The sequence below is a fragment of the Chiloscyllium plagiosum genome, unplaced genomic scaffold (assembly GCF_037043375.1).
Source record: "Chiloscyllium plagiosum isolate Xiang-an unplaced genomic scaffold, Cpla_swu_hap1 HiC_scaffold_7, whole genome shotgun sequence".
Classification (NCBI taxonomy): domain Eukaryota; kingdom Metazoa; phylum Chordata; class Chondrichthyes; order Orectolobiformes; family Hemiscylliidae; genus Chiloscyllium; species Chiloscyllium plagiosum.
Window position 1 is genome coordinate 56,008,794 of NW_028270145.1, and position 25,872 is coordinate 56,034,665.

Genomic DNA, 25,872 nt, shown 5'->3' on the forward strand with positions numbered 1-25,872 from the left:
CCGGATAGATCTTTCAACCAGAAGTAACACCGGATGTACTGTTATGAGAATGGGATGAGAAGGTAGTTTAAGTCATCCTCTGACTATACTTTGGTAATGACAGTGAGAGGAGTCTCAGATTGCTGGATGATAATGAAGACGTGTTTGATGAGGATGGTATAGCCAAAGGTCAAAAGGTTGAAGAGGGATAGATTGTCTTCATCATTGTCATGTAGGATATCATTTGTTCAGAATTTGGCACCAAGTTGTGATCTGATGAATACCACACCATTGTCATAATGGGACAAATGGTGGAAAGAGTAGCACAGTGTGGACGTTTTCTTTAGTGGAAAAGTGTCATCATCCCTTAGTCAGATTTACACTAAGGCAGTTGATGCAGTCATCCACCATGAGGTTATGAATAGTAAGAGTCTTGTTCACAAATAAATTGATATTTTGAGCAATTCGGTTGCTACTTGCAATGATCCAGTATTGAATAGCTTGATGAGGATTTTGGAGGATGCCAAGAGAGGCACAGGGAGGTGCTACCGAATCATTGAAGAGGAATTAAAGCCTAGGGCTGTAGCATGGATGCTGGAATGTTGACACTAGAGAATTAGGAGGAAAGTGACCTGGAAAGTGAATAAGTGAAAGGAGCATACTAGTGGAAAAGTGATGTGTGGAGGAGTAAACAGAGAGACAACTTAAAAATAATGCAAAAGTGAAAATGGAGTGATGGTTCCTGGTCGAGAACAGCAGCCAAAGGTATTCCCAAATAGACTCAGAAAGCTCAACCTATTTTAACCTGATTGTTTGAAAAAAGGACACATAAAAACCAGACAGTGAATAGGAAAAATATAGGACATAACAGGAAGGAATATAGACGTAAAGTTCAAGGCCTGTGATGAGATGACAAGGACACTGTTGATATGGCATCAGTACAGAGCACCATAATGCCTTCTGTGTGACGAATATATAGAGAGAAGTGCATAATATAAGAACTAGGAGCCCTTCGAACTGCTCCACCATTCAATAAGATTATTGCTGATCTTTTCGTGGCTTCAGCTCCATTTACCTGCCAACTCACTCTAACCCTTATTTCCATTATTGTTCAAAAAAAATCATCTTAACTTTTAAAATAGTTACTAAAGTAGTGTCAGCTACTTCACTGGGCAGGGAATTCCATAGATTCACAACTGTCTGGGTGAAGAAGTTCCTTCTCAATTCAGTTCTAAATCTGCTCCCCCTAACATTGGCGCTATACCTTCTGTCCTAGTTTCACCTGCCAGTGGAAACATCCTCTCTATGTCTATCTTATCTCTTCCCTTCATAATTTTATATGTTTCTAAAAGATCTCCCCCGACATTTCTAAATTCCAATGAATATAATCCCAGTCTACTCAGTCTCTCCTCATAAGACAATCTCCTCAATTCTGGAATCAACTAAGTGAACCTCCTCTGCACCCCCTCTAGAGCCAATACATCCTTTCTCAATTAAGGAGACCAAAACTGCACACAGTACTCCAGGTGTGGCCTCAGCAGCACCCTATACAGCTGGAACACAATCTTCATGCTTCCTAATTACCTGTTGTTCCTGCAGACCAACCTTTTATGATTCATGCACAAGGACACCCAGGTCCCTCTGCATAGCAGCGATCTGCAACTTTTTACCATTCAAGTAATAGTCCTTTTTAGTGTTACTCTTACAAAAATGGATGATTTCACATTTATTAACATTTTATTCCATCTGCATTGCTAACTGTTCGTCAACCAATCCTCTATCCATGCTAATACTTTACCTGTAAAGCCATGCATCTTTAGCTTATGCAGCAGCCTCTTCTGTGGCACCTTGTTGAAGGCCTTTTGGAAATCTAGGCACACCATATCTACTGGGTCCCCATTGTCTACCGTGCTCATAATGTCTTCATAGAATTCCAAAAGATTAGTTAAGCATGACCTGCCCTTCATGAACCCATGCTGCATCTGCCCAACGGGACAATTTCTATCTTGATGCCTTTGCTATTTCTTCCTTGATAACAGACTTAAGCATCGTCCCCATGACAGAAGTCCAGAAGGTTTTGAAGGGTGGAGTAAACACACTCATGGAGGTATTTCTAGGATTGAGAGTGTAGGAGGTATTCAGATCAGATGCTGGTTTGAAAAGATTATGGCAAAATTGGAGAACATGATAAAAGTCATAAGCAGCAGAGAGGGGCCAGGAACCAGATTAATAGTTAGGATTGTGATATAAATATACTCATCTGCCAGGAGGTGAAAACTACACAATTATATTTTATTATCCAGGCTGTATTAATTACAGTGAGCATAGCTGATATGGACATCATCTAAATATTATCTGCTTCATGAGTTTTTTGTAAACACTGCAGATAATCTTAAAATAGAGCCCTCTTTATAAGATGATATCTGATTATGAACTCAGTGTAGATTATCTAAAATATTTTAAAGCAATTTAGAAACTGTTAAGAAAATATATAATAATAGTATCACATTTGACATTCTGGAGTTACCATTGACCAGAAACTGACTGAAATAGCTAGTGGCGACAAGAGCAGGTCAGAAGTTGGGAATCCTGCAGTGGGTAACTCACTTCTTGACACACCCTATTAATCATCTACAAGGCGCTAATCAGGCGAATGATAGAATACTCACCACCTGCCTGGATGAGTGCAGCTCCAATAGCATACAATCAGCTTTGCACTATCCAGGACAATACAGCCTACTTGATTGGTAACATATCCACAAATTCTCACTCCATATACCAGCGATACACAGTGGCAACAGTATTTACTGCCCCATTGTTTTTGTAACCAAACTGAATAACCTTACATTTATCCATATTATACTTTATCTGCAATGCATTTGCCTGCTCACTGAGTTTATCCAAATCACACTGAAGTATCTCTGCATTATCCTCACATTCACCATCCCACTCAGCTTTGTGTCATCTGCAAACATTTAATTCTCTCATCTCAATCATTAATGTATGTTGTGAATAGCTGTGATCCAGTCACCAATCTCTGCAATATTCCACCAGTCACTGCCTGCCACTTGGAAAAATACCCATTTGTTCCTATTCCTTTTTTCCTGTCTGCTAACCAGTTATATATCCATGTCAGTACACTACCCCAATTATCCCAATGATCTGCAGGTGTTCTTGCTATGTTTGGCAAAGCACTGCCCTGTTGAGCTAGAACATGCTGAGACAATTGTCTTCTGTCATTAGCAGTTAGGTATGTCAAGATCTGCAGATATGCTCTGGTGCCTACTTGATCTCTTTTGTCTTCTTTCATGTAGTACTACTTCAATTGTGAAATAATATAGTTGGAATTTTTAAAATTACACTTACAGGAATAAATATACACCAGTCTGAATATCTTTTGCAAAATTAGACACTAAAAAAAATCAGAAATAGGGTTACATTTTAAACAAAAACAAAAGTGGTTTTAAAAAATCTATAAACATTGTAGAAATAAAACAGCAAAGCCAGTAATAATTTAAGAGCTCCTTAACTTATGGACTTTTGCTTTCCATTTCTAATGCAAGAAAAGCAAATGTAAGCACCAAAAATTGCACTTTGTCTTCATTCAAATAATTTCCTATCATATTATTGAAGTAAAGCACATAATTAATGCAAGTACGCTAATATTGAATTGCAGTCCAATACGAATGTAGTGCACAGCATATTCTCCCAATTCAGAGCTCCTTCAACACTGATTACACAGGTGTCATCCTAGTTGCTGGCTAATATATTCACGAGATTATTTTGTCAGTGAAGGTCAGGTATATTGCTTTTAAATTGGCTGCACGATGCTTGGTATAAAAGAGAACTGTCCAACTATTTGCATTGCTGTTAATATTTAGTTGCATTCTAAGCTTTGAATGGCTTCAAAATTAAGATTCTGTACCAGCATGGTTCTTTCTGCTTGTCTAGGTATATTGATCATGAAAGAGACACAGTTATGCAAGACATCTTAACAAACAGTTCATACAGAGAACAATTTGAAGCCATTCAACACTGCTTCAGAATCATTGGATTCACTGATGAGGTGGGTAAAACAAAAGATGTCCCAATATATTATTTCTTACAGTTTTGGCATTAGCAGTTCACTAAATTGTATTTGTCATTTTTTGTTTGAAAAGTAATATCGCATTCAATGTTTGACATGCATGGTACATCTCCTGAGAATCCATGAAAATCAAGGGTGCAACGAACCAATAATTAGCTCTAATTCTGTTTGGTGCACACAATTTAATCTCACTAAAAAACAAGGATTACATTTTTTGATTGAAGTGGAAACACGTAAATGGAAATAATTCTGTCATTTTTAATTTGAGTTTTATGCACCAATAGTTAGCAGTATAAAGATACATTTTAGATTTACATCCCTTGACGTCAAGGCTTCATTCGACCGAGTGTGGCATCAAGGAGCCCCAGCAAGATTAAAATCAAAGGGTATCAGGAGGCAAACGTTCGCCTGTAGTGTGACATGAACCCAAGATCCCGGTTGAGGCCATTCCCATCGGTACCGAACTTGGCTATCAGCCTCTGCTTGGCCATTTCGCTTTGTTGCCTGTCCCGAAGTACGCCTTGGAGAATGGTCACCTGAAGGTCCAAGGTTGAATGTCCCGGATCACTGAAGTGTTCTCTGACTGGGAGGGAATACTCCTGTCTGTTGATTGCTATGCACTGTCCATTCATCAGTTGCTGTAGCCTCTGCTTTGTCTTGCCAACGTACCATGCCTCAGGGCATCCTTGCCAGTAGCATATGAGATAGACAACGTTGGCTGAGTTACATGAAAAGACATAATTTTTATCAGTGTCATTTTGTCAAAGTATTTAAAAGATTGACACATAATTTTCAGTGTGAAAAACAGAAAGACAGAAAGAATACTAATGTTATTTGAAAAAAAATTCCTAACCTTTTAAGTTCAGGTTGCTATTGCATTTTAAGACATTTGATAGAGACTTGAGAACTTATGTGACATTATTTTGAAAAGTTTTGAATATTTGTTAGTATTAAAGAATGTTGGCATTAGCACCAGTGATGATAGACTAGTTCCAGAAGGAACAAAAACTACAAATATCATAATAAAAGTGATATAAATACATATTGCTCTTGATACTAGCAGTCTGAACAACAGGAACTGATGGAAATATTCAGGTCATTATGTATTTTCACAGAAAACATTTAACCTGTTTCTCCTGCTCTTCCTGATTCTAACTAAAATTTAAAACAAAATCTTTTTGATGAAAACCACAAACAAACCAATCAAAGATTATGTGTTGTTCTTTTAAATACTTTGACAAAATGAGAAAATGATAAAAACAGTGTCTTATCTCAAATTTGAATCAGGTTGTTGTTCAGGTTAGAGGCCTGTGACCACTGGTGTGCTGCAAGGATCACTGCTGGGTCCACTATTGTCTGTCATTTATATAAACAATTTGGATGAGAATGTAGGAAGCATGGGTAATAAGTTTGCGGATGACACTAAAATTGGTGGTATAGTGGACAGTGAAGAAAGTTACCTAAGAGTACAATGGGATCTTGATAGACTGTGTCAGTGGGTCGAGGAATGGCAGATGGAGTTTAATGCAGATAAACGTGAGGTGTTACATCATGGTAAGACAAATCAGGGCAGGACTTACACATTTAATGGTAGGATCACAGGGAATGTTGCTGAACAGAGAGACCTAGGGGTGCAGCTACATAGTTCCTTGAAATGGCGTCATATGTATATAAGATGGTGAAGAAGGCATTGGACATGCTTGCCTTCATCGGTCCGCGCATTAACTATAGGAGTTGGGAATATCATGTTACAGCTGTAAAAGACTTTGGTAGGGCCACATTTGGAGTACTGTGTACAATTCTGTTTGCCCTGTTATAGGAGCAATGTTATTATACTCAAAATGGTGCAAACATGATTTACAAGGACATTACCAAGATGGGAATGTATGAGTTATAAGGAGAGTTGTAAACACTGGGATCTTTTCCTCCTGGAGCATAGGAGCTGAGGGGGTGATCTTATAGAGGTTTTTGAAATCTTGAGGAACAAGATAAGATCCAAAGACTTTCCCAGGGTAAGGGAGTCCAAAACTAGAAGGCATCAGTTTAAGGTGAGAGGGAAAAGATTTAAAAAGGACTTGAGGGACAACATTTTCACAGAGTGGTCGTTTATAGAACGAGCTGCCAGAGGAAGGCGTCGAAGTGGGTACAATTACAGCATTTAAAAGACATTTGGGCAGGTACATGGAGAGGAAAGGTTTTGAGGCATAGGGGCCAAACGCAGGCAAGTAGGTCTAGTTCAGTTTAGGAAACCTGGTCAGCATAAATGCATTGGGCCAGTTTATATGCTGTACGACTCTAATTGATTACAGTTCCAACCTGATTTTCTTTAGTCAGTTGTTCATTTTGTCTGATGAGAAATTGTGTACTTATTTAAAAATCCATCCAGTTTGTAAAAAAAGACCTATTTATGGGTTGACAGAAAATGGGACTGTTACTCACAACCTCTTTTTTTTTTATCGCCAGTATCCTGAAAATTCGAAGATGTTGTAATCTTGGCAATAATTCCACCCTAAGCAATGTTAACATTTAGCACCAGCAGAATATTAGTATTACCAGTCAGTATTACATTATTGGAAACAAATCCCCATCTTGCTTCAAATTAAAATTATTCCTGAATTATGTTTTTGTAGGAAGTTTTAAGTCGGCTGATTTACAGTGAATTTTAAATGAAGCTGTGTCAGCTGTTTTCTATAATGTGAACATGTATGCTTGGAGTACAGCCCAACCATAACTGTTACTAACAGTAAATGTGTTCAAAATTAATGGAGTACTCTTAATGTCAAGAGGAAAATCCATTTCATTCAATTTATTGTTATAAATAAACAACTATGTTGTATATTATCTTTTTTAAAATACTCTGGTAGAAAGCTTCTTAAGCACTCCGTTGAGTTACAATGTGTATGAAGCTATCAAAATGTAAGGCTTATTTCATTGTGCATAACTGAATTATTTTTCAGGAAGTTCGGTCAGTGTACAGAGTTCTTGCTGCAATCCTGAATAATGGAAATATTGAGTTTTCACCCATTGCCTCAAAGCATCAGATGGATAAAAGTGAAATTCCAGATGGTGAACCTTTAGAAAATAGTAAGATTTCTTTTCAATGTATTATAACTGCAAACGTAGCATAATACAAATACAGTATTACATCTTGAGATTTATTCTCTTTTATTCACAGAAAAGATTGATAATAATCTAAGTTTAAAAGCTGTGACGTAAAAATTAGGAGCTGGAATAGGTCATTTGACTTTAATAGCCAAGTCACACAATTTATATGATCATGGCTGATCACCGACATCAATCTTGAAGTAATTTACCTATGTAGGGACTGAAAATATATGTGCTATCGTCTTCTGGAAACTATATTTCATTTTCCCAGTTCCAGCTGTTCTGGAGTCATTAACTACTCTTGACTGTGGATGGCTCAATTACTTGTTCGCCTTACTAGTCCAGCACTTCCAAGCTAATCTGCTTTCATTGCTACAAGATTTTATGAGACTTACTTCAGGTTTTTCCAACTGATTCAAACTAGGAAACCTCCATATACTGTTACCTCTCAAAACTTAAACTGATATGAAGGAGTAGGTTTTCACTCCTGAGTCAGGTGCATGGTGGGAAATTTCCTGGATTAACATTTCAGGTCCAGTGACCCTTCTGCAGATCTGATTGGAGCTAGGAAAAGGTTAGTATATATTGCTGACAATAGGGTGGGGAACGGGAGGAGTAAACAGAGAGAGAGAGAGAAGAACAGTGGGGCAGACAAAGGAGTACGTAAAGGTCAGCCTAGGAGAATGAATAGATGCTAACGGTGACCATTTTGACTGAGAATGGGTTGGTTGTGATGGCAATCCATGTGATGACAAGGCCTGGTGTGTGGGGGTTTGGGTAAGGACATGGGAGAAGGTGCTCAGACCCCAAAGTTATTGAACTCGATATTGAGTCCTGAAAGCTGCAGAGACCCCAAGTGGAAAATGGGATATTGATACCTTTACTTTCCAGAAAGATACCTGATATGTCTAATGACCTCCAATAGACTTAGACATTTTCCTCACATGCATAAAGCCTAGAAGCCATGTTTCAGAAATTGGTTGATGAAATTGCTTCTGAGTCATGTCAACTGCATTTTCAAATGTGCCATTGCCTTCGAGAACTGGGTATGTGAGAAATAAGTTCTGTCCTGTTTACCCCTACCATCCCCGCCATATTGAAATGATTGATGCCTGATATGGAGGAGGGGCATGTGCATTCATGTTTCAGTGTTACCTTCGCAAACCTACAAAGCCCTTCTGGCTCAGTAAAAAGAAGGGCCTAATCTTTACCTGCATTTCATGTTCTAAGTGAAGAAATTCATTTTGTAGAATTCAGCTACCTTTAGTGAGCTGTAAACCACAGAATGTCTAAGTTACAGCTACTACTTAGATGGTTTTGCACTCCTCTCGACAGCCTCAATCTTTTCAGTCTGTCAAAATTTTGATTTTATTTTCATATATATATTTAGACTTACAATTCATTTGGTTTATACTTCTTTAGAAATTGTGGTTCCCTTTTCTGTTTCTGCTTTCAGTTAGATCATGCGTTATGTTTTTCTATCTCTGTTCTATCTCTTCTGTCTCACCTTGTAGGTGTAATAACCTCTCTGTCTGTTTACGTTGTAATTACCCCATTTTTCTGCAGCTGAAACTACAATTCCTAAGCTACAAATTGCATTCTAAATCCAAAAACGTATTATAAAACACAAGAAGCATGAACAAGTTACACCCCAGTAACAATAATGTTGCAACCCTACCTGTTCTGATACCGTTGTTGGCTTCTTTGAAATTATGGGCATGTACTATTCTAAATTGTAATGCATAAATTATATTTATTTAAATGAGTTTAGGTATAGTAGCCAAGCATTCCCTTATTCTGCCTTCTCTGTTGGAAATGTGTAGAAAAAAGCTATTCGAGAAATGGGTGTTCTCTGTGAGTCCACATTAGTTTTATCTTATTGTGATACACAGCAAGATCCTTCATTCATGTTTAGAATTATTTGTTAAATGAGCATAGTTGTTTTTTGGGGAGAGAGCTTCACACTTCTACACCTTTTTGTGTGAAGAAATGTTTTTGAAGTTCTGTCCTTTATGGATCAATGGTGGTTTGAAATTTGTGTTCCATGGGCTTAGATTCCTTTATCGGTGAAAAAAAATTCTTTCTATTTATCCTGTTGATTCTTCTGAAAATCCTAAAAAACCTCCATCAAATTACACTTTAGCCTTCTATATTCAAGGGAAATTAAGTCTAGTTTGCTAAATTTCTCCTCAGAAATTAAGTAATAGTTATTTTTGGCAAAACTGCAAAGCACTCCTTCACAGGCCAACAAATCCTTTCCAAGATGCAGTGTCCAGACTGGAGCAAGAAGCTTCGAATATCTGTTTCTGCAGTAGTTCTCTCTAGCATTTTCAATTAGGAAGTTTAGGTCCTGCCTCAAAATGAAACTCTTTACTCTGACTCCTTTAAGCAGGCTCTCAATAAAATATGTATGCATATCCTGCAGCTTGTCAAAATCCCAGTCCCAATGGGATGGTTAGTGGTCGTAGTGTTGTGTAGGTAAAAATCCTGACCACATTCCTGCTGATTGCAGTCAAAGGGCACATATATATATTTTATGATCTCTCTTATTTGGTAGATTCTAGTTAACAATTGAAACAACTATGCTATATTTGATTAGATTAGATTAGATTATGATTAGATTCTCTACAATGCGAAAACAGGCCCTTCGGCCCAACAAGTCCACACCGACCCTCCGAAGAGTAACCCACCCAGACCCATCTCCCTCTGACTAATGCACCTAACACTATAGGCAATTTAGCATGGCCAATCCACCTAACCTTCACATCTTTGGACTGTGGGAGGAAACTGAAGCACCCGGAGTAAACCCATGCAGACACGGGGAGAATGTGTCTGCTTATTTTTACTTACACATATCTGTGCAGATGATTGACCTTTGTAGGTTTTAATTTGAATTTTTGATTATTGATGTTAACAATCATCGTACCAAAGACTACCAAAATAAGCACTACGAATGGAATAGACATCCAGCAATTTTGCTGGTGTAGTTCCAACTTAAAAATTGAAACCCATTATAAGACAGTCATGTTTATTCAAGTTGCATTAGTTACTTTACAAAAGTGTGTTTTATAGTTGCCAACTCCCCACCTATTACATTCTTATGGTTAATGAGTTGCTTAAAAGTTAATTCTTCACAAATGCTTTCTTCTAGCTTCAACTCTGCTTAGTATTGGTTCTGAAGAGTTTCAGGAAGCACTTACTTCTCACTGTGTTGTGACACGGGGAGAAACTATAATTCGAATGAATACAGTAGATGAAGCTTCTGATGTTCGAGATGCCATGTCAAAGGCTTTGTATGGAAGGCTATTCAGCTGGATTGTAAATCGCATCAATACACTTCTTCAGGCTGATAAAAGTGTATGGTAGGTGAATGAACTATAAAAGTTGTGAAAAACCTAAAGGGCACCACAGAAAAATGTTTCAGGAAAATGTCTCTGCTTAGAGAAACCCTAGAGGCTATTCATAACAGCTGTCAGATTTCAAAATCAAGCAACATTAAAAAAATCCTAATAATTCTGTCATTGCGTCTTATGCCTGTCAAGCCTTTTCTCATTTACACATACATTTTTAATCCTAAAAATATATAATCTGATATTTATATTGCATAAATTAGTTGCAATCAACATCCATTGATTCTGGTCCATTGACCAGAAATTGAACCAGACTCGCCATATATATATATTCCCATCATGTACAAAAACATGTCAGATGCTAGGAATTCTGCACTGAGAAGCTGAACTTCTGTCTCCCTAAAAGCCTGCCCACTTTCTGCAGAGTGCAGGGTCAGGACCATGATTGGATACTGTCCATTTATCTGAAAGGGTGCAGCTCCAACAACATTCAAGAGACTTGACACCATCCAGGACAAAGCGTCTACTTAATTGGCATCCTGTTCACCACTTTCAACCTTCATTGTTTTCACCACAAATGCACAATTGCAGCATTATATGCCATCTTCAAGATGCACAGCAGAAATTCACCAACTGTCCTTCAACAGCACCTTCCTAACACCTGCAAGAATAAGGGTAGCACATACATGGAAATGCCACCTGCATATTCCCCTCCAAGGGTCCCATAGCATTCTGTGTTGAAATTATATCATTGTTTCTTCATTGTTGCTGGGTCAAAATCTTGAAACTGTCTTCCTATTAGCGTTGTGTATGCTCCTACGCTCCAATGACTACAGAGTTTCAAGAAGGCAGCTTAACCACTTTGTCCAGGACAGTTGGAGAATAGTGTTATGTACTATCTTAGATAATGCTGGCCACATTCCTTGCATGAATTTTAAAAATCCATTACTGAAGTAAATATTTATTCTTCTGCTTCGACATGTAGAGGTTTAAATAAAGGTAATCTTATACTACTTGCAATAAAAAGACATAGATAAAATGATCTCGGTAGTAAAATCATAATCGGCATTGAATTTCCTCAAAAATAATGTTGATATAAAATTTGACATCACTCAGTAATTTATATTAAGATTGATCGAGCTACAAGCAACAAAACATCTACATGTTGACTGGTAACAACTTTGCTCCTCGCTTTCTTTTCTCTTTCCACCCAGCATCTTTCCATGGTGATGCAGCTGAGTATGGAAACACAATGGAAAGGAAAATAAAAGTCATGTTTCACCTTACTAGATTCTTCAGAACTGTGTATTGTTGTGCTACCCAGTTGCAATCATCAAAGCAAGCGAAGTTGAATAATTCCAAATGTTCAAAATGTTGTGTATAGCTCACACAATCGCTATTACCCTAAAGTTTATTCACACATTCATGCCTTCATAATCCACCTCAGCTGCATTATTAAAGAAGAAAACCAAGTGGAAACAAATTGCCTTCCCACAAAAAAACAAAATTAGCCACAAGGTTGTTACAATTTGACACTTGCAATGTCTCATAAACTCTGGTTGATCAATCTTAGTAAATTATTGAGTGATGTCAAATTTTATATCGATGTTATTCTTGAAGAAATCCTACAATGATTTTATTTCCTGAGATCTGAGCTTTTTATTAAAGATAGACAAATGGTTTGACAAGAATATTACTGAATATCTTGTAGCCTCACACAAAAAAATCCTAAGATATGTGATGGGGGAGCATAACTTCACATAATATTATTCAATGGACCTTGGTATCCATGATAAGATCTTTATTGGATAATTTTCTTTCAACTTTTGCTTAATATTTTTAATTTAAATTTTCATTAGTGATACTGGAAGTGTAATGAATGTTGGGATTCTGGACATTTTTGGGTTTGAGAACTTCAAGAAGAATTCTTTTGAACAACTCTGTATCAACATTGCCAATGAGCAGATCCAATTTTACTTCAATCAACACATCTTTGCTCTTGAACAGGTAGGTTCAATTAGAAGTTGGTCAAAAGTCTACAAAGCGACAGCATTAGATGTTTCTTTTCCTTTTACTTTTGTATGTACCTTTGGATGTTTTATAAAAGGTCCCCACACCTATCCAGCCACCTGAAAATTTGCTTCAACAATATAGTATTTCTTAGTGATCCCTTGGTTCTGATTGTATCTGAGCAGTTTATGTATGGTCGGCTTGCAGAGGATACCTTGAGCCATGAAAGAGTGCAATGTAGTAGTCTTTGTCCTTAAGCATTCATTACATTACTTCTGTAAGGTATATTCCTGCAAGGTAGGACATTGGTAGGCAATGAATGTAGTACTCACTGACTACCAAACTGTTACAAAGTTACATGATCCTTTTGTGGCAAAATCTTGGTGGTCAAAGACACCACCTTCTTTCATAGCCTTTCCTTCGTTATCCACTTTGCTGAATCCCCTTACTTGACTCTACTCTTAACTCTCCAATTGTAGCCAATTGTTCTACTTTGGATATTTTTCCCCACTGTTATGATTCCAGACATTTTTGTTTTACAAAAGGAATCCAAAATCCGAGTTCTTTACTGGAAGAATGAAACCATACAATTCGAAAATCAATATATTTTAAAACCAGAAATCACAGCCAAATTGTCATTGACTATAAACTATAAATAATACATTAAATAGCAGATCAACTAAGACAGAGTTTTTGAATTCGCTCAACAGCATAATCAGTATACATGTCATCAATCCCAGTCTTAAAGGGCTTCAAAACTTTGTCTTCCTCACAAGGAATTTCAATGCTTCAACTTCTAGGATTATTCTTGATTCCCAGTTTAAAGCAGCACATAACTCTGAGCTCTACCAGTATGGCTACATGTCACACATCAGGAGAACCTTCTCAGCTCTGCTCATAATGATCTGGATGGAGTAGATTCAGAAATTTTATCTCTTTGAGTAACAGAACCACCTGCAGCATCTGGATCTTTACATATTCTCAGCCTTTGGATCTAGTCCCTCTTTGTTTTCTCCAGCCTGCCTGCACTGCACTAGAATTATTATCTTCATCTGAGCTTTGAAAGCACTTTATCATTTATATGACCTCAAGCAGATTCAAACCACTCCAAGGGTTTTGGATTCTAATCACACTTTTAATATTTAAAAATCACACAACACCAGGTTATAGTCAAACAGGTTTATTTGGAAGTGCTAGCTTTCGGAGCACTGCTCCTTCATCAGGTGGATTATAAGATTGTAAGACACAGAATTTATAGCACAAGTTTAAATTCTGTGTCTTACAATTGTGTCCTCCACAACCACCTGATGAAGGAGCAGTACTCCGAAAGCTAGTGCTTCCAAATAAACCTGTTGGACTATAACGTGGTGTGGTGTGATTTTTAACTTTGTACATCCCAATCCATCTCCAAATCATGATTTCTAACATGAGTTTCCATTTTTAATCGGGGATCGGGGATCAAAAAATATAATGTTTGAAACCATGGATTCCAACACACCATCCACACCATTATTTCTGGTAGAGTCCCCTATGGATTTGGCTTTGATTCTTTCTTTGCACTCATGAGCATGCCATCCCAATATGGCATCAATTACAGATTCCACATGTACACTGACAACACCTAGTTCCACCTTCACATAATTTCTTTTAATTCTTTTTTGTAATTCACTTGTAGGGTGTGAGTGTCACTGGTTGGCCAGCCAGCATTTATTGCCCATTCTGTTTGCCTTTGAGAAGGTGGTGATGAGCAGATCCATGAGTCATTGCAGTCCGTGTGATGTCGCTAGACCCGCAATGCAGTTCGAGTGAATTTCGGTGTTTTCACCCAATGACACCAAAGGAGTGGTGCTGTGTTCCAAGTCAGAATAGTCAGTGGCTTGGAGAGGAACTTACAGGTGGTGGCATTCCCATATATCTGCTGCCCTCATCCTTCTAGAAAGTAGTGGTCATGGGTTTGGAAGGTGCTCTGTGAGGATCTCTGGTGAATTTCTGCAATGCATCGTTTGGATGGTACACACTGCTGCTACTAAGAGTTGGTGGTGGAAGAGTTGGATATGGTGCCAATCAAGCAGACTGTTTTGTCCCTCATGGTGTCAAGCTTCTTGAGTAATGTTGAAGCTGCACTCATCCAGGCAAGTGGGGAGTATTCAAACGTACTCCTGATGGTGGGCAGGCTTTGGGGAGTCAGGAAGTGAGTTACTCGCTGCAGGATTCCTAGCTTCCAACATGTACTTTGGCCACTGTATTTAGTTGGTGAGCCCAGTTAAGTTTCTGGTCAACGGTAGCCTCCAGGATGTTGATAGTAGGGGAATTAATGATGATAATGACATTGATTGCCATAGTGTGGTTAGATTGTTTCTAATTGGGGAATGGCATGGTATTGATGTCTGGCATTTGTGTGGTGCAAATGTTGCTTGCCACTTTTCAGCCCAAACCTGGATATTGTTTTTCTGCATTTGATCATGAACTGTTTCAGTATCTGAGAGGCATGAATGTTGCTAAACGTCGTGCAATCATTGTTGAATATTCTGACCTTGTACTTCCATTAGCTCTGTGTTTTCAGATAGCTTGTTGATATACAGTCTTGAACGAAATGTAGTTTCCTTCAGTTAATCATTGGGAAGTAATAACACCTTTGGCCCTGCAGTAACCTACATACTCTTGATCCTGACTTCATTCCCTGTTCTGATAAATGTCTCAGGATTAAACACACTCCTTATATTCTTAGCCCATGAGCTAACATTTATATTTCTTATCCTCTCCACACTTTAATTTCATCACCATAAAATTTCTTCCCTCTGCCCCGTCTCAGTGTACCTTATCACTGAAGCTCAGTTATTTAATTGACACCAGCAGTATAAACAAATCTGATTTTCATCTGACTAGGTTCTCCCACTCCACCCTCCATAAATTTCAACTTATTCAAATGTCTATTGTCTTTATCCTATCATGCACCGAATTCTGCTCATCCCATCAGACTTGCACTGTTTCAAAATTAAACTCTCATTCTCAGGTTAACTTTCCCTCATTCTTATTTTTTCTATCTCTCCAACAGGCTCCTCCTTGAGAGCAGTCAGGTTGCACTTAAATCTGAGTTTCTGAGAACACTTTCAATATGGAGATGTCCTTTCAACACTATTTTTAAAAAATCAGAAGTGTGCAAAATAGTCGGATTGCCATGATATGGTGAGGCAGAGAGTGTTGTAGGTAATCCTTCTACAGGATGGTCTATGGCAGCACCCATTGCTTGGCAGGTGTGGAAGACCTCAATATACTCCTGCCGTTTATTTCCAGGCAGTCAAATCTGATAACTGGAAAATACCCATCAACCTCCTTTAACTGCATCACCAAGGTTCATGTGGGAATGGGTATCCTTGCTAGGCCTCACATTCACCTTCCTAAAAATGGCTGGCACTTGAAAACTGGCACACCAATCAGCACCAGTAATTTTCAACTCTATCTGCCTTTGTTCCTGATCTTGACAAGGCCAGAAATTCTGACCAGAGTTTCTGAACCTGTTATGATGAAGTATTTGTGGAGGAATGGGCACACCTCTGAAATATTTCCCAATGTATGTTGTGATGAAAAGTGTGTAACAGATTTGGATTCGTTGGAGACTTGAATGAAGTGACATGAGTTAAGATGCCCTTTCTAAGAACTTAGAAATGGCAGTGTCATAACTTGTATCCCATAATGTTTGTATTCAGTATTGAGAACTACTGAGGCTCGAGCTGGTTGGGTAGGGTGTAGTAGGGTGTTAGTCACCATTTTCTTTAACTTTCCTTACGCTGCAAAAGCCTTCAAGGTCTATGCTTGGCAATGCTTTCTGGAATCAAGAGTCAGTGCTGTGATTGGTGTACCAACAGTGATCATTGTGTATGCAACTATGGAGTGGCTGCAGGTGCATAGCTTAGAGAGAATATTAGTGCAAGTGACATGAAAATTGCCTCAAAAATTTCACTTGTACTGATGGCTTATTTTTCTACTCCTTTATTTGAAATCCAGTTCTTCAGTATCTTTGATTCATTTAAAAATATCTACTCAGGAATACGTAGACACAATACAATTATTGTACTAGCTTTATAATGCAAAACCAAGTTAGTCTTTACAGAACTATGGCTAAACTGCTCTCTTTTTTTAAAATCAAGCAGATGATTTTCTTCATTTGTTGATAGGGTGAGAGCATCACGGGCAAGTGCAGAATTCAATGCCCATCCTTAGAGGTCCTTGAAAAAGTAATGATTAGCTGGTTTTTGAATCCCTTCAGTCATTGTGTGTTGACACTATAACAGTGCTAATAGGGGAGGAGTTCCAGGATTTTAACCCAACAACATGTTCATATCAGTGATAGAACAGCACTATGTATCTGATCTGGAAGAGAACTTAAAGGCGGAGATGTCCCCCATGTGCCTGCTGTCCTTATTCTTCAAGATGGCAGAGTTTTGGGGGTTGAAGGATATTATTGAAGGTGCCTTGGTAAATTGTTGCAGTGCACCTTTGGATATACATTGATGTCACTGTCTGCTGGTGGTGGGAGGAGTGAACTTTGGAGATGGTTGTTGGGGTGCCATTGTAATGAGTTACTTTGTTCTGGATGGTGCTGAGATTTCTCGTATTACTGAGGTTACCCTCTTCCAGCCAAGAAGGATGTATTCCTTTACATTCCCAAACTTATATCTTGTTGATAGTGGACAAATTTAGCTACTGAGAAGGTGAGTTATTTGTTGTAAAGTTCCCAGTCTCTGGCTTGCTCCTGAATCCATAGCATTTCTCAGATCACTCCAGGTTAATTGCAGACCACTTAAGTTTCTAGTCAAAGGTATCCCCACCATGTTGATGAGTAAATTAGCAATAGCAATCGGTGCTGGGTCCTCTACTTTTTGTCATTTCCTTAAATGATTTGGATGCGAGCATAAGAGGTACAGTTAGTAAGTTTGCAGATGACACCAAAATTGGTGGTGTAATGAACAGCGAAGAGGGTTACCTCAGATTGCAACAGGATTCTTGATCCGCTGGGTCAATGGCCTGAGAAGTAGCAGATGGAGTTTAATTCAGATAAATGCGAGGTGCTGCATTTTGGGAAAGCAAATCTTAGCAGGACTTATACACTTAATGGTAAGGTCCGAGGGAATGTTGCTGAACAAAGACACCTTGGAGTGCAGGTTCATAGCTCCTTGAAAGTGGAGTCGCAGATAGATAGGATAGTGAAGAAGGTGTTTGGTATGCTTTCCTTTATTGGTCAGAGTATTCAGTACAGGAGTTGGGAGGTCATGTTGCAGCTGTACAGGACATTGATTAGGCCACTGTTGGAATATTGCATACAATTCTGGTCTCCTTCTTATCGGAAAGATGTTGTGAAACTTGAAACGGTTCAGAAAAGATTTACAAGGATGTTGCCAGGACTGGAGGAATTGAACTATAGGGAGAGGCTGAACAGGCTGGGGCTGTTTTCCCTGGAGTGTCGGAGGCTGAGGGGTGACCTTATAGAGGTTTACAAAATTGTGAGGGGCATGGATAGGATAAATAGGCAAAGTCTTTTTCTGGGGTTGGGGAGTCCAGAACTAGACGGCATAGGTTTGGGGTGAGAGGGGAAAGATAGAAAAGAGACCTAAGGGGCAACGTTTTCACACAGAAAGTGGTATGTGTATGGAATGAGCTGCCAGAGGAAGTGGTTGAGCCTGGTACAATTGCAACATTTGAGAGGCATTTGGATGGGTGTATGAAAAGGAAGGGTTTGGAGGGATATGGGCCGGGTGCTGGCAGGTGTTGGGTTGGGATATTTGGTCGGCAGGGATGGATTGGACCGAAGGGCCTGTTTCCATGCTGTACATCTCTATGACTTTATGACTCTATGAATGTCAGTCGTGAGATTTTCTATTTCTGAAGATAGTCATGACGTGCCACTAGTCTGACACAAATATTAGGCACACTGACCTCTACACCACTGATGCCAGATGCCAAGTTGAAGACACCTCCTCCTACTGCCCCCTTGACCACGACCTCACCTCCCATCAGCAAACCATCATCTCCCAAACTGTATGCAACCTCATCACCTCAGGGGATCTGCCATCCACATCTACCAACCTCATAGTCCGGGAACCCCGCTCTGCCCAGTTCTACCTCCCACCCAAGATCCACAAGCCTGACTAACTCGGCCGACCCATTGTCTCAGCCTAATCCCGCCCCACCGAATTCATCTCCACATACCTCGATACTGTCCTATTCTCCCATTCCAGGAACTCCACACATACGTTCGGGACACCACCCACTCTCGCCACCTCCTCCAAGATTTTTGTTTCCCTGGCCCCCAATGCTTCATCTTCACCATGGACATCCAGCCCCTTTACACCTCCATCCGCTATGACCAGGCCCTCCAAGCCCTCCATTTCTCCCTCTTCCAATGTTCCCACCAGTATCCTTCCACTGATACTCTGATTCGTTTGGCAGAACTGGTCTTCACCCTCAATAATTCCTCCTTTGAATCCTTCCACTTCCTCCAGATGAAAGGGGTAGCCATGGGCAGCGCATGGGTCCCAGCTATGCCTGTCTGTTTGTCAGCTATGTGGAACAGTCTACCTTCTGTAGTTACACCGGCACCACTCCCCACCTTTTCCTCCACTACATTGATGACTGCATCGGTGCCACCTCATGCTCACCTGAGGAGGCTGAAAAGTTCATCAACTGCACCAGCAATTTCTACCCTGACCTTAAATTCATCCAGACCTTCTCAGTGGCTGAACACTTTAATTCCACCTCCCACTTAGCCAAGGACATGCAGGTCCTGGGCCTCCTCCTTATCATCTGACGCCTGGAGGAAGAACGCCTCATCTTCCGCCTCAGGAACCTTTTAACTCCATGGCATTGATGTGGATTTCACCAGTTTCCTCATTTCCCCTCCCACCACTTTATCCCAGTTCCAACCTTCCATCTCAGCACCGCCTTCATGACCTGTCCTATCTGTCCATCTTCCTTCCCACCTATCCACTCCACCCTATCACCTTTACCCCCACTTCCATCCACCTATCACACTCTCAGCTACCTTCCCCCTAGCCCCACCCCCTCCCATTTATCTCTCCACCCCCAAGGCTCCTAGCCTCATTCCTGATGAAGGGCTTTTGCCCGAAACATCAATTTTCATGCTCCTCGGATGCTGCCTGACCTGCTGTGCTTTTCCAGCACCACACTCTTGACATAAATATTACTTGACACTTATCAGCACAGACCCCAAAGGTTGTTTAGGTTCTGTTGAGTATGAGCACGGGCTACCTCACTATCTGAGGAGTTGAGAATAGTACTAAAGACTCTCAAATCATAAGCAACAATTTCCTCTTCTGTGGAACGTCACTGTTTGTGATGTTTGGACTTGGGACATGACCTGTAGGAAGTCGTGAAGTTATATGGTTGAGATGATTGGCCTCCAGTGACCATATCCCTTTACATTTGTTGTATGTTTGACTCCAAGGAGAGTTTTTCCTTGAATTTCATCAACTTTAATCTTACTAGAGCTTCTTGACATCACACTCAGTTGAATTGCCTTGATGTAAGGGCAGTAAAAATCAGCTTACCTTTCTTTTTTTTCCCAAGTTTGAAGCAAGGCTGCAATGAGAACTTGAACTGCGTCGCTTTGGGAAAATCTTACTGAACATCAATGAGCAGATAGATGTCACTGTGGTAGCTGTACTAGAATAACTTGGTTAGGGCCATGGCTAGTTCTGGACCACAAGTTCTTAGTATTTCAGGGGGGATATTGTTGGAACCCACAGCCTTTGTATCCAGTAAGTTCAGCCTTTCTTAATACCAAGTGAAGTGAATTGAATTGGCTAAGACCTGGGGAAGTTATTTTGAGGACCTCAGGAAGAGGTTGTAATGAATCAGACTCTGGCACTTTTGGCTGAAGATGATGGCAGATACACAACCTTGATTTTGCACTGATGGTCTCAGCTCTGCCATTGAGAATGGGGCTTTTTGTGGCCCGACTCCTCCCATTACTGGTTTCATTCATGACTTGCTTTGGAATGTCTGCTGAGCTTTGATCTGACTCATTGGTTATGGAATTGCTTAACACTGTCTATAGAATACTGCTTTCATTTTTTAGTGTGCATGCAATTCTTTGCTGTAGTCTCACCAGACATTTTAGATATGTCTGGGGCTTCTTCTCGCATGTTCATTGAACCAAGATTGATCCGCTGATTTGTTATCAACAAAATAGTGAATAATGTACTGGTCCATGAGATTACAGATTAAGGTTGAATTCAGCGCAGCTATTGATGGTCCTTATGGGTGCCCAGTTTTGTACTACAAATGTATTCTGAATCTATCCTGATGAGCACAATCATGCCATAAACATAGTGGAGGGTAGCCTCAATATAAAAGTCTGTACAGCAGTCACTCCTGTCAGTACTATCAGAGACAGGTACATCTGTGGAAAGCAGATTGGTGAGGGCAAAATCAAATGGGTTGTTCCATTTTGTTGGTTCTCTCACCACTTACTGCAGATTCTGGCAGATATATCCTTCAAGACTCAGCCAACTTAATCAATACCTGTGCTAGTGAATCCCCTTTGTCAAAGGAATTTTAAGCCAGATTACATATTGTGCCCTTGCTATCCTTGTAGTAGGTTTCCATCCTCATGTTTGACATTAGCCATGAAATATTGAGGACTGGAATGTAAGTTATGGATATTCAGACCACCCCATAAGAGACCATAAGACCACAAGATTAAAGACCAGAATTAGGCCATTTGGCCTATCATTTTTGTTCCACCATTCAATCATGACTGATATTTTTGTTTCTCAATCTCATTCCCCTGCCTTCTCCCTGTAATCTTTGATCCCTTTACTAATCAAGAACCTATCTATCTCTGTCTTAATCTGATTATCTTTCCCTTTATAGATAATATTCCCTTGCATAATTTAGTAAGGTTTGTGTCAGAGTTGTTAATATCTGGTTTTACAATATTGTCCTGCAACAAAAAAAGAGTGCGTTTAAAGACCAGGTACTGTTTCAACTTTGAAAAACACCAATCACAGCTATTATTGTTTTATGTTTGTAACTCATGAGGTTTTGCTTATGATCACTTGTAGATTGAATACCAAACTGAGGGAATTGATGCCACACTTGTTGAATATCAGGATAATCGGCCAATACTGGATATGTTTCTTCAGAAACCAATGGGCTTATTGTCTCTGCTTGATGAAGAAAGCCGTTTTCCTAAAGCATCTGACCAGACACTTGTCGGTAAGAATAACAATGGAACAACTTATATTTATACATAACCCTCCACACCACAGATGTTCCAATGTACATCACAAACCTTATCATTACTAAGGTGGTTGCCACATTGGGAAGGAAAAGATCAAGAGATGAACAAAAAAACCCTAAAGGAATAGTGTTCTATGAGGTTTCTAAAGATTGAAAATATTGTGCATACACAAAAATGTTTAGGGAACATGGTCAAAAGGATGTAATTTAGAAATTTGAAGGCTCTGCCCCTGATATTTCTGTCTTCATGGTTTACATAGAGTCATAGAGATGTTCAGCACAGAAACAGACCCTTCAGTCCAAACCGTCCATGCCAACCAGATATCCTAAATTAGTCTAGCCCCATTTGCCAGCTCTTGGCCCATATCCCTCTAATCCTTCCTATTCATAAACCCATCCAGATGCCTTTTAAATGTAGTTGTACCAGCCTCTACCAGCTCATTCCATACACGCACTACCCTTTGCGTGAAAAAGTTGTCTCTTAGGTCCCTTTTAAATTTTTCCCCTCCAACCTTAAAACCCATGCCCTCTAGTTTTGATATCCCCCAACCCAGGGAAAAGATCTTGTCTATTTACCCTGCCCATTCCTCTCATGATTTTGTAAACCTCTATAAGGTCACCCCTCAGCCTCCGATGCTCCAGGGAAAACAGCCCCAGCCTATTCAACATCTCCCTATAGCTCAGACTCTCCAACCCTGGTAGCATCCTTGTAAGTCTTTTCTGAACACTTTCAAGTTTCACAACATCATTCCTGTTGGACAGAGACCAGAATTGCATGCAGTATTCCAAAAGTGGCCTAACCAATGTCCTGTACAGATGCAACATGACCTCCCAACTCCAATGCTCAATGCTCTGACCAATAAAGGAATGCATACTAAATGCCTTCTTCACTGTCATATCTACCTGTGACTCTACTTTCAAGGAACTATGAACCTGCACTTCAAGGTCTCTTTGTTCAGCAACACTCCCCAGGACCTTACTATTACATGTATAAATCCTGCTCTGATTTGCCTTTTCAAAATGCAGCACATCACATTTATCTAAATTAAACTCCATCTGTCACTCCTCGGCCCATTGGCTCATCTGATCAAGATTCCATTATACTCTGAGGTAACCTGTCGAATCAGATTTTAATTAGCAAAGGTCTGTGAGAGCAACTCAACACTTCGAGAAAGATTCAAAAACAACTTTGGACTGAAAAATGTTCGGCCTTTATTAAAAGAAATATTACATGTAGTTTTTCTGGCTAAAAAATAAAAGAGAGGGAGAAAACAAAGGATCCCAGCACTCTCCAAGTGCAAAGAAAAGAGTGACATTATATACTTTAAAATATGCTGAGAAATTACAGATTATCATGAAAGGTACATCATCTGTAGCACTGAACCTTTGCCTTATTAGTTTTTCAAAACACTAATCATTTGTGTTATTCCATAACTCTTTTTCTGTTGTACGGATGTTTTGATTAGGTTAAAATCTGCAGTTCAAAATATACAAGGAGCCGTGAAGAAGATTACTGAAGTTTTATCAAGCTTGTAGAACTTGTTTACATTCAGCCTGGTCCTGAAAGCTGTTTTTGACCTTTTGTCACCGTCCTGTTTAAGAGTTGGCCATCTTTTTCCCATCATGCAATGTTAAATATTCCCCACAATATTACAAGCCTTCTTCACTGTCCACTACACCTCCAATTTAGGTGTGATCTGCAAACTTAACTAACTATACCTCCTATGTTCACATCCAGATTATTCATATAAATGACAAAAATAACTCTGAAAAGGTGGCATTTAGTGTCTGTGTTTAATTGGCTTTAGAATGGGGTGGCTGCCCTCTTCTCTATAGTAGGCCTTACGATGATGATAATGTTTCTTCCATGACAGTCTTAGGTAGGGAATTTTAGGACTTTGACCCAGTAATGGTGAAGCACAGGAGATATGTGTCAAAGTCAGAATCCCAAGATATTGCTGCTGTTGTCTTTATTGGTAGAGGTCATGGGACTGGAGTAGGTTTGGTGTTTTGCAGCAGGACAACATATTGAGTATATGAGAACCATAGTGCACTGTTGATAAAGGGGTCACATTCTGAGCTCAAGAGCCATACTGTGATCAAGTTGGCTAGTAGTTGAAATAGTCCAGGCCTCATTTCCAAATGAATTTCTAGCACACACTGCTACTTACCATACAAAGCCTGACCAACGTTGAAATCAGGGTGTCCATGTGAATCACAATGGTAAATAATTTTTCTTTTAACCGACAGTGTAGGTAGGACTATGAAAGTGATTATGCTTAGATCGTATGAGGAGCTAGGCATCTAATTGAAGAGCAGATCCTTAAAGATAATAATGTCTGGATCACTAGCTGAGCCACGTCCATATTGACAAAGGACTAAAGATTTGTGGGCGGCACGGTGGCACAGTGGTTAGCACTGCTGCCTCACAGCGCCAGAGACCCGGGTTCAATTCCCGACTCAGGCGATTGACTGTGTGGAGTTTGCACATTCTCCCCGTGTCTGCGTGGGTTTCCTCCGGGTGCTCCGGTTTCCTCCCACAGTCCAAAGATGTGCAGGTCAGGTGAATTGGCCATGCTAAATTGCCCGTAGTGTTAGGTAAAAGGGTAAATGTAGGGGAATGGGTGGGTTGCACTTCGGCGGGTCGGTGTGGACTTGAAGGGCCGAAGGGCCTGTTTCCACACTGTAAGTAATCTAATCTAATCTAATCTAATTAGTGAAATGCATATGTGACACAAGGAATGGTGTGGAGGAGTCTGTTTTGGTTTATGGAGCATTGGCATCAATACTAGGACAATTCAGAACTGTGCTATTGGAACAGCCTGCATTGAACTGTGCTGGGACCAGTGTTCGACCAATCCCATTAGTAGGGAAGTAGAATGAGTTTTAAACTAAGTATGAGGGTGAGAAATCAAATTTGGGTAGGTGTTGAAAATCATGGAGTAGAATCTAGGCAGGAGAGCACAAAAAGTCAAGGTCAGAGAAAGGCAGGAAGGAACAGATGGAATATGCCTAAAAAGACATTGACAAACAAAACCAGATATTATAAACTTAAGAAAAGGCTAAAACTAAAAGCTCTGTGGTAGCATTCATAACAAAGTAAATAAATTGAAGTAAATAAATACAGTTTGATAGCTTTTATATACACGTGGTTGCATGATGCCAAAGATTGGAACCCGAACATTGAGGAATGTGTGACGTTCAAGAAGAACAGGAATCTAGGTAACGGTGGAGGGTTAGCCCTGTTAATCAAGGATGGTATTGGTGCAGTAATTAGAGATAATGCTGGTTTAGGAGATCACGACGTAGGATTGGTTTGGGTGCAGATGAGAAATAGTAGGAGACATAAGTCACTTATGGGAGTGAAATTTAAGAAGAAATACTCAAACTAAAATATTGAGTACTTGTGATTAAAGACTGCAGCCTCACAGCACCAGGGTCCCAGGTTCGATTCCAGCCTCGGGCAACTGTCTGTGTGGAATTTGCACATTCTCCCTGTGTCTGCGTGAATTTCTTTTGGGTGCTCCAGTTTCCTCCCACAATCCAAAGATGTGCAGGTCAGGTGAAGTGGCCACGCTAAATTGCCCATAGTGTTAGGTGCAATAGTCAGAGGGAAATGGGATTGGCTGGGTTACTCTTCGGAGGGTCGGTGTGGACTTGTTGGGCCGAAGGGCCTGTTTTCGCATTGTAGGGAATCTAATCTAATCTAATCTAAAATAAAGACAGCAATAAATAATCATGGGTGATATTAATCTACATATAAATTGGAAAAAGTGACAATGATTAAGCAAGTAAGCAATGGTAACCTGGATGTGGCATCCAGAATGCTATTGAGGTGGTTTCTTAGGGTAGCACATCCAAAACCAACCAGAGAGCAGGTTCTACTTGACTTGTATTGTGTAATGTGACAGGATGAACGAACGACCTCAGAGTAATGGCACCCCCAGATAGCAGCAACCATAATATGATTGAATCTTCTGTCCAATTTTAAAAGGAAAAGAATGAGTGTAAGACTAGTATATTGAACTTGAAGAAGGGTGACTATGGGGCCATGAAAGCTGAGCTATAACTGAAGTAACC

General features: G+C 39.7%; 1 protein-coding gene across 8 annotated transcripts in view; it reads left to right on the top strand.

Moving 5' to 3' along the window:
- Window positions 1-25,872, top strand: part of myo3b (myosin IIIB) — a 581,719-nt gene that overhangs the window by 223,413 nt on the left and 332,434 nt on the right. For all 8 annotated transcript variants that reach the window (XM_087989045.1, XM_043693701.2, XM_043693699.2 and 5 more), the window contains 5 exons: window positions 3,931-4,045; window positions 7,024-7,150; window positions 10,323-10,533; window positions 12,381-12,528; window positions 21,615-21,768. In XM_087989045.1, coding sequence (XP_087845171.1) covers window positions 3,931-4,045; window positions 7,024-7,150; window positions 10,323-10,533; window positions 12,381-12,528; window positions 21,615-21,768 — 755 coding nt within the window. The remainder of the gene's footprint in view (window positions 1-3,930; window positions 4,046-7,023; window positions 7,151-10,322; window positions 10,534-12,380; window positions 12,529-21,614; window positions 21,769-25,872) is intronic.